A 10,411-nucleotide genomic window follows, 5' to 3' on the forward strand; every position below is an offset into this window, starting at 1 on the left:
CCTCCGTTCTGCATTCCTTGTGATGAAAGAATCACAGTCAAACAGGATATGCTTGACAGTGTTGAGTATTCCATCACAAGGGATCAGTATTTTAATTCAAGAACTATGAAGGATCTTTTTACTAATACCAGCTCTCATTTAATTATTGCATTTTTAAAAGAATTAGATTTGTTATCAGAATTGTAAATAAATAAATATTTTAGGATTGGTAGTCTAGATTAATAACTGAGATTGTTAGTGGCTGTGCCCTCAAAGGGGGTTGAAGTTTTGTAACATTATTGTCCTCCTGAGAGGGTACGTAAGTCAAAAACATTCTATGTAAATTTAGTATGACCAAACTTTTAATCGTAGTATATTTGTTGTTTAATAATGGTTAAATTTAAGCATAATCGCCAATGACTGAGGGATGGTGTAAATCCATCTGGGGTCCATGCAGTTAGCAAATGTACTGTAAGTCCCCATGGTCCCTGGTATGGTGATCTACCTTCAGTTGTTGGCGATCTACAGCCCGTATTTTATATTGTATTGTCCAAATAGTGGTATTTGTTTTTACTCTCCACACTAGTTTTAATTGTAACTGTGATATTCTAGTTGTTTTACTGTCCTTTGACGACAGGTTTTTATAATGTATACATATCTCATTTCAGTATCAAAATGCTCTCGTCACGATATGGCTGAAATATTGCCGATGTGACGTCTCACTCACTAGAGGAGACAGCCAAACTACCCGATAGCAATCACCGAAGCGTATGGGAATAGATTTTGTATCCCGCTTGACTTTGAGTTGCTAACCTCACACCTGCCGTTTTACCAGGCAGCATTGGGTAGTCAGGTTGGAATACGAACTCTCATTCAATGATTACAGCAAAGCCTTGCGTACGCCGGACAGTGATGAGGGTAGTTACGAGATCGACAACATATCGTTGGAGTTTGAAATGGTGACTAGGCCGGATCTTGCCAGGCAGATTCGAAATCAGTACTCAGGAAAATATAACAATCCTGTACGATAGGATACTGCGACACAGAATGATAGTACGTAACAAGAGCGACGTGGTATGGAATATGATTTTGAACGTTCCAGCGCGATCGATGAAAGGTATATTAGGTTCTTGAGAGACATTTAGAAGTCGTATTCTAATATACGACAAAATGTTATGGATGTCAACTTCTTCTTTATTGTTTTCACAACGTTTCTGGGCTTTTCGCTGCCCTTTCGTCAGGTGGATGCTAACTAACAGTTAAACAGGATATATATACTAGTAATGTACATGAAGCCAGAGAGGTGATTTAAGCATGTATATACAATTGAAACATAACAGATGAAAAAGAAGATTAAAATATACAAAAGCTGGTATGGTGTTGTTACAATGGATTAATCAGGAGAAGCCAATGTATTGATAGGTGTACAATGGTGGGGGGTGATAGCCTACCAATTACAAAAGCTAAGATACTAAGGGTGGGATAATGCTGTAACGGTGGATAGCAGATGATGGGTGAAGCCTCGTGTCTAACTGATTTCCCAGGCATTGGGTAGGTAAGCCCCTTGGTAAGCCCTCTGTTCATCTGTGGGGCGATGATTGTAGTTGCTTGCCAGTCAATGGAGTGTGACGGATTGTTGACAATATGTTCAGAAAGGGATGACTTTAGATCTGATTTTCCTACTGAGGTTCTGTGCTCTTTCAGCCTGATGTCTATGGGGCGAGATATCTCTCCTACATAGCTACTGTCACAGTCACACATAAGCTTGTAGATGCAGCCCCTGGGCTTGTGAGTGGTCTTAGTTGGTGTACATCTGCCGTTGGCCTTCAGAATGTCTTGACTGTTTTATCAGACTTGAAGGTCACATCTATACCGGCAGTTTTCTTGAGCAGTTGGCTGATGTGGTGGCTAATCTGACCTTGGTTGGGAATGTTAATTCTAACTGGGGATGGTTCAGGTTTGGGTTGGCGGTCTTCTTGCTGTTGCAGGGTTGATGATATGGTTCTGTCTACAAGTTGTTTGGGATAGCCTTTGAGGTTGATGAACGTAGTTCTTAGATGGTTTATTTCAGTTTGGAGGTGGTCAGTGGGTTTTCTGTAGATGGAGAAGGTAATCTTGTTGGGGTTGTGCAAGGATACATCTAGGAATGGTAGTTTCTGTTGGTCTTCTATTTCCATCATGAGCTGGATGAGCAGGTGCTGCTTGTTGAGATGGTCAAGGAGGATGGCAGGGTGATATCAGGATCTAGGATGGTGAAGGTGTCATCCACCTTTCTGTACCAGCAGAGTGGTTGGAGAGGGGATGTGGCCAGGGCCGTCTCTGCGAAGCTGGTCATGAAGATCTCAGTGATTAGCTGTGACAGAGGTTAACTCATGGGGAGCCCATGGATTTGCTGGTGGATGATGTCTTGCCAGGTGAAGAAACCATCAAGTTACCAACCCAACTTCTGCTGCACCTAATCCCATGCTAGCTGCCATTAGGGTGGTATCAGCTCAATCTATGTAGTTCAAAGCTCTATTGTATTTTTTATGTAGACATGCCCGAGTATCGCATTCTTGTTCTAGCTGACGCTTTATTTCATATATCTGTTTCAGTCGAAATCCACCTACACTTCCTTTAATGTTTCCTTCTTCATCTACGGCTGGATACAGCCCCATTTTGTTTGTCTATAATATAGTCTATAAATTATTTTTTTAATTAATTAATTTAATTTTAAAGTCAGATATATTTCGATCGATATATTTTAACCCTATAAGATGTACATTATGGTGCAGGTAAATGGGTGAGATATTAATTTTTCGCATTCTTTCATAACCATGATGACGATACGAAGGATATTCCTCCTCATCGATGTATATACGTAATGTCCCCAGGGTGCCATGTTTTATTACAATTTGACAACGTTTATTCCTATATTCCCCAAATATTGTAAGACCATCTAAAAGTTTTGTTGACTCTGGATCTGTGATAAATACATCTATAATTAATGTTGTATATGGTTTCATACCATATGAACCCGAAAAAAAGTCACGGTGGTTTTCGTATAGATTGGGAATGACTAAACTGGCATTCGAGTTGATTGGCGCTAGCATGTTGCCAGTGAAGCTTAGTACTTGTACAGAATCACTTATTGAGGGAAGAAAGCACTTGAGAAGGCTGTCGTTGTTAATAATTTTGAAAAGGGAATCATTATGATTTAAAACGATGTAAGGGTTTGTTAGTATTATATTAATTATCCAGTTAGGTTCTTTTAAATCTGCCAGTGGCATTCGTTTGTATACTCTATCCTTAAAGTATGAGACGTATGGGATGCCTTCCTCACTAGGTAGATTGAAATCCTCTGTGTCTCCTAGATCACCGAGTGTTACATTGTATGCCATTGTTTATATAATATTGTTAGAAAATAGTTTCAGATTGTTTTTCTGATAATGTCTCGTGTATGAACTTTAAACCAATAAAACCTATGTGCTCGGTTAGAAACATCTTGTCTAGAGATACAGTGTCTTCCACTAATTAATTAACCCACAGTAATACCGCCTTCTCTCCACGTATGGGGAGATTAGTGTTATGTTGAGAAGCCAGTTAATTTGAGCTGGTAACATCGTCCACCTGTCGTCGTCAGTGGGTATTAGATGCTATGGTAAGTTTTGATAAATATCTGTAGGCCTATCAAAGTCTTCAAAATCAAAGAATTTACCACCGAACAATGGGTATATTAACCATTTAGTTGCGAACTATATCATGTCATGTGTTGGTGTCAGATCCTGATGTATCTAGGTTAAAGTTACTACCACCGGCGGCTGGGACTTTAACTCGTTTGTAAATGTTGTTCATAAGCTTAAAACCGTATATTTTACCATCTGTTCCTGTGTCATCAAACCCTCTAGTATCACCTAGATCTGATAAACCAACATTAATGCATCTTTTTATTCGCATTCCTGGACTTTGATTTTTAGCCATTATTGTATTTACAGTGTTATTTCTTGTATCTAAAATTGATACTCTTAATTTGGGAATATTACCATTTGTTATTTTTTTATATTGACGCTATGAAAATGATTCAGTGCGACCCTCATTGTATTTTTGTGTTTTAACCGGGACAGCCCTCAACAACGTGGAAGGACACTCACTTTGTATATTATCAGTTGTGTTAAGCTGACCGAGATGAACGCATAGCTCATGGTATGGAACCAGATCTGGTAATTTAGAACCACTGATGCTCTGGCCAGGAGGTAGTGCAAGTGAAAACAGCCCTAGCGTCTCCATCAACGGTTGACTGATCATCAGTTTGTTTTTCCCCTTGTTGTCTAACACCACTCATTTATTTTAAGCTCAGCTCCTAAAGGGTTTGAAAATGTCATCATTGAAAGGACACATGCTGTAGTAACCATCTTCTATTGCGTTTTGCAAACCATTGACGTTCAACACATTATTATTATTTTGTTTTATTTCTGATGTTTATCCATTGCGTGTAGTAGGTGATATCGCATAATGCTATTTCGAGTTGGCCAGGCGTGTGGGTGATATCGCATAATGCTATTTCAAGTTGGCCAGACGTGTTACCAATGTCACGCATAAGTTGAATGGGCTCACCGTTCGTAATATCCAGAAGCGGAATGTACATATTATAATATAAATTATAATAATAATATGCAATAAACCTGAAGTACGTTACCCTAAAAACAACCACATAAACGCCTCCGACTTCACACACATGAAAATCGTGGTGTCCTGTGGCAATGCCCCACACCCCTGTGGGCAGCTGGCTGAGGGTCATTTCAGGGCCCGATTCACGGATGTGTTTGAACATTATGGGTTTTCTGTCACGAACGTGAATACGGTACACGCATGGTTTAACAACCCGATGCAGTTGTGGCAGAATCAATTCAATTTCGCTGTGTGGTGCACGACTGGATGCGGCTTGACGTTGACAGACACTAGTTGGGATGAACTGAGTATATCTGTGTTTACATTTCACGTGTACTACCATAACAGACGTATACTTAAAGGGGCACTGATGCGGAGCGAATAATGTTTCTCACCAACGGTCTAATTACGAAACCAAACCGCAAATTGGTCAGCGCCCGCTCCTTCGACCGTGACGGACAGAGGAACTGGGCTCCTGTCCATATTAGCAGAATTTCTTCACCTAAACAGTCGGGAGACCGGATGCCCATCATATGCCATTTGTTTTAAAATATCCATAGTATTCCTTGTCTGATCGTAACCAAATATCCCAGCAGTGTAGGTCTTTTCGTATGCTTCGATGGTATAGTTATTGATCCAGTTTGATCCTATTTCAGTGTTTTTAACCTCGATATTTCATCATGTTACATGAAAATATGATGTGTACAGGCACGTAGCCATTTGTTTCAGTACAGAAGATTACAAAGCTTTATATTTAGGTAGTTTTGAGTGTTGGTTCAGCTGAATATCATACGTACATTTTGGTAGCTGTGGTAGCTACAATGGTTTATTATTTATGATAATAAAAACACACAGTTGATTTATTTGAATTCGTAAACAAAAACCGATGACTTTGCCTTTGGTAGAGAAAATTTTCTTACGTAAAAAACCCTTATTTCACCTATTTACCCAAGTACACAGCAAATGCCCGTGTGTATTCCTTATGTAACGAAATTCCCTTGGTATCCTCAAAACAGTTTCGGCTCATAAGTGTTTTCAGGCTGCATGCGACACAGAGATTACATCTTCCTTGCTGTAACTAGCGTTTGATGGTGTAAACCTACACGTGTTATTTGTCATCATTCTCTGGATGGTCAATTCATGAATTTATAACAGGTATAATTAGTAGCAACACCACTTCGGTTACTCAACAAAGGTTCCCATTTGGCATTTCTCCTGTCTGGAGTAAATACTCAACATTATAAATTAAGGTCTGTAATGGCAAATGTATTGTATGTTATGTAATATGTGTATGTAAGTGATGCAAGAGGGTTTATCAGCTGAGTTACAAAAACAAACATCGATCAAAGGATTAACCGGTAACTCACTGATTGATTAATTACTTTTATCTTCTAGCGGATTTGTCAAAAGGCAGTGTGTGTAGATGACTACAGCCTGTCGTAAAGTGTAAGTGCAAAAACAACATCCTCCCTTCAAAGAATTAACCACCCTTGCGTTGATTGATTGATTGCTCATTATTGGTTAACTAAATTACTTAGAATAGTGGACATCATACAATTAGTTGCCAGGTGTGCTATCTTGGTGCCTAAACAGGTATCAAGTAACTATCTTTCCGTTCTTTCCCTAAATGTATGTGGTATTAAATCCAAACTCCTCAACCCCGACTTTATTACCACCATCAACGATCATGATGTTCTGTGTCTAACCGAGTCTAAACTGTGTGACATCGATGTCATAGATATTCCCGGATACTGTGTCTACTCAAACACTCGACCTCAACCTTTGTCAAATCGTGGATCGGGAGGAATCATATTAGCTGTGAAAAGACATCTGAGAGACTATATATCTGTGATCCCAAGGACAAATGGTATATCCTTATGGTGTAAAATTTCCAAGACTTATCTCAAACTCCCATCTGATTTAATCATAGGATGTGTTTACATGCCGCCTGAAAACAGTAAATATGCAGATAAAGAACACTTTACGCAACTCGAATTTGATATTGTGAGTATGTCTACACTTACCAACTATGTGTGCATAACTGGTGATTTTAATGCTCGCACAAAGGACTTACCTGATTATACAGTTATTGATGACTTTTTTAGGGATAATGACCAAATTGACGAATCCCTATTGTACTCTAAAGTTGAAATACTAAGTGCAAATAATATCAACATTGAGAGACATAGCATGGACAAAATTGTAAACTCATATGGTTATAAGCTCTTGGATGTGTGTAAAAACAATGGTGTGTATATTGTTAATGGGAGAGTTGGCAGAGACAAGGATATCGGAAAACATACTTGCAAGAATGCCAGTGTTGTTGACTACTGTGTTGCCTCGGCCGAAATCTTTCCTCATATAGAGGATTTTGAAATATGTGATTTTGATGGAATATTATCAGATGTTCACTGTGCTCTTTCAATCAAGTTAAGATGTGAGGTGAAGGTATGTAATCCTACACAAGTAAGTGAAAAGGGTACTACACGTATAAAAATGAATCCATGGGAATCCTGTAAATGTGACGTTTATGTAAACCAGCTTGATAGTAATGTATTGCATGAAATCGATAAGCTAATTGACTCTATCGATTCTAGTAATGTATCAGATTGTATAAATGGAATTACGAATGTCATGTCACACGCACTTGTTGACGCAGCCAAGAATACATTTGGGTGTAAAAGTACCCAAAAAGGACGTAAATCAAATCAAAAACCATGGTTTGATAAAACATGTAAACTGGCCCGAAAGAATTACCATAAGCGCAAAAGATTATATGGGTTACATAAAAGCAATGTTGAAAGAAAGCTATTCGTTTCGGCCAGTAAATTCTACAGAAAAACTATAAGAAAGTCTTACAAATTATTCAAAAACAAATGTATACAGCGGTTGCGTGAGACAAAAAGCAGTGACCCTAAAACATTTTGGGGTATCCTGAAATCATTTGGTAAAAGCGCAGATCAGCCATGTGAAATTAAAATCGACACATTATTTAACCATTTTAAAAACCTGAATACCGATGTCCATAACGATAATATAGAAATGAGTGATGCGTTTTCAGTTGAGATAGCTGTGTTAGACAGCCGGATCACTGAAGCTGAGATTACGGCATGTATTAAAGATTTAAGAAACAACAAAGCCTGTGGTTTAGACAATGTACGTAATGAATATATCAAAGCCTCTGCTGATGTAATGCTACCAGCCTATGTTAAATTGTTTAACCTGGTGCTAGATCATGGAGTTTTTCCTCAAGCTTGGTCAGACGGTTACTTAAAGCCCATTTATAAAAGCAAGGGTAGCCAAGCCGACCCCAATAACTACAGGGGGATATCCATTGTTAGTTGCTTAGGCAATTTGTTCACGGCAATTATATCCAAGCGCCTACAAAAGTTTTCAGACAATGCGAATTTGATAAGTGAATCACAAGCTGGCTTTCGGAAATCTTATTCCACAATAGATAATATATACATTCTTAAAGCTCTGATAGAGATATATCAAAATATGAGGAAGAAACTGTTTTGTGTTTTCATCGACTTTCGTAAAGCATTTGATACTGTCTGGCGCTATGGTCTCTGGCTAAAATTAATTAGAAATAATATTGATGGAAAATGTTTTCGAGTTATCCGCAACATGTATCAAAACATAAAATCCTGTATTGTATTTGATGGAATCGAATCCCCTTTCTTTTCCTGTGATATTGGTGTGAGACAGGGTGAAAATTTGTCACCATTTCTGTTTGCTCTGTATTTGAATGACCTAGAATCTTTCTTTGCTGAACACAACTTTACTGGTCTGAAGTCAACTCGGAGTATGTTTGAAGATCATATCGGTTCGTACATTAAGTTGTTTCTCCTGTTGTACGCAGATGATACTGTAATACTTGCAGAATCAAGTGATAATCTTCAGCATGCATTAAATATTTTCTCAGAATACTGCAAAACATGGAAACTGAATGTTAATATATCAAAAACTAAGGCTGTAATATTTTCCAAAGGAAGTTGTAAAAAATGTCACCTCTTCAAATTTGATGATGAAAATATTGAGGTTGTAAAAGAATACATTTATCTTGGTATTTTGTTTAACAATAATGGACGTTTTTGTAAAGGTATTAAACGACTTCATGCTCAAGCTTCCAGAGCCATGTATGCAGTATTGCGAAAAATAAGAATGTTAGATATGCCACTAGACTGCCAGTTAAAAATGTTTGACCAAATTGTACAACCCATATTACTGTATGCCTCAGAAGTATGGGGATACGAAAATACACAGCTCATAGAACGTCTCCATCTAAAGTTTTGTAAATACATTCTTAAGGTTAAAATGACAACTCCTGATTACATGGTATACGGCGAGCTGGGCCGATACCCGCTAGATATCTCTATAAAAATCCGAATGCTTTCTCATTGGTGTAAAATGCTAGTACTCCCACACAAACTGTCATCCAAAATATACTCTCTCATGTATAACCTGAAGTCAGCCTGTCCTAATTATACGTTTAACTTACTTTCGGCAATAGAAAATATCTTACGAGATACTGGCTTTTACCATGTATGGATGTCACAGTCTATTGTTTCTCCAAATGTTTTAAAAACTAATGTTAAACGGGTTCTCATTGATCAGTTTTATCAGTCATGGAATGCAACAGCAAATGCTTCCTCAAAAGGCAAATATTACATTCTTTATAAAGAAGTACCTAATCTAAATCCCAATCTTCTGGAACTGCCTCCAAATCTTAGAATATGGTATACACGCTTCAGGACAGCTAACCACAGATTACCTATAGAAACTGGAAGATGGACAAGTATCGCTGTTTCTGATAGGAAATGCACACTATGTAATGATGCAGTGGGCGACGAATACCACTTCCTTCTAATATGCTCAGGTCTAGCAACGCTAAGAAATAAATATCTGCCTAGGTACTTCTGTAATAATCCTTCATTAGATAAATTCATCTCAATAATGAAATCACATTATAAACCACTCACTTTGAAATTAGCTAAATACATCAAGGAAGGTTTATGTCTGTACAAATGAGACTGCCATGTGCAAAATTGTAATTCTCTTTTTAGTGTTGACTTGCACAAACCATACTGTACATATTGTAAATCATCTGTATGTTCTCTGTGTCACTTCGTGTGATTTATGAGAATAAACTTCTTCTTCTTCTTCTTCTGGGAGACCAATGAGAGGTTTATCTGGTTTCACCAACGAAAGACGTGAAACGATGTGTTACTTTTTCGCAAATGAGACAGTTGTAAGACACGCGACACAGAGCAGGATTATTTACCAGCTGCAGATGAATGGAATACGATTTCTTTTACGTGGATATTGATGGATACATTCCTGAACAAGGTAGTAGCCTGACATCGCTGCTATAATATTAGTCTGTTTTACATTCATTTTTTTGCATTTTGTATTAATTTATTTGTTGTAGCATTCAGAAGAATCTGCATGACAGAAAAACACACTAGATCGCGTATGTGTGTGAAATAGGATCCACATTGGCATTCTATGCAATGTATAAATGTTGCTGTTATGTTAGAAATTTACTGTGAGTATAAGCAGATCGTGTGTTCTTTTATTAATTTTCAGAATCATACAAGTATGACAATAAACTAACTAGGGTTATGAGACAGGGTTAGGGTTAGGTGTTGATCCGAATACTGACTGGCGTTTACCAGGGCCATTAGGAATTCCTATCGTTCACAATCAGTCACTCGCGGAAGCCAGCTACGATGTGGTTAAAAATGTGGTTACAAGTCGTATCACTACTTTAAAACAAACG

The 10,411-nt window shown here is 37.9% G+C and overlaps 1 protein-coding gene across 1 annotated transcript; it reads left to right on the forward strand.

The window, feature by feature from the left end:
- The first annotated feature begins 2,189 nt into the window (after positions 1-2,189).
- Positions 2,190-9,660, forward strand: LOC137281198 (uncharacterized). The gene is made up of 2 exons (XM_067812319.1): positions 2,190-2,343; positions 8,621-9,660. Exons 1-2 carry the CDS (start codon positions 2,190-2,192, stop codon positions 9,658-9,660), a joined length of 1,194 nt encoding a protein of 397 aa, XP_067668420.1.
- The last annotated feature ends 751 nt before the right edge of the window (positions 9,661-10,411 follow it).

The sequence above is a fragment of the Haliotis asinina genome, chromosome 4 (assembly GCF_037392515.1).
Source record: "Haliotis asinina isolate JCU_RB_2024 chromosome 4, JCU_Hal_asi_v2, whole genome shotgun sequence".
Lineage (NCBI taxonomy): Eukaryota > Metazoa > Mollusca > Gastropoda > Lepetellida > Haliotidae > Haliotis > Haliotis asinina.

Bases quoted from the DNA above. Each gene is read 5' to 3' on its own strand.
- LOC137281198 (XM_067812319.1), top strand. From the start codon at position 2,190: ATGGTCAAGGAGGATGGCAGGGTGATATCAGGATCTAGGATGGTGAAG. The intron at 2,344-8,620 runs GTTAACTCATGG...TATTTTCCAAAG, and splicing joins AGTGATTAGCTGTGACAGAG to GAAGTTGTAAAAAATGTCAC.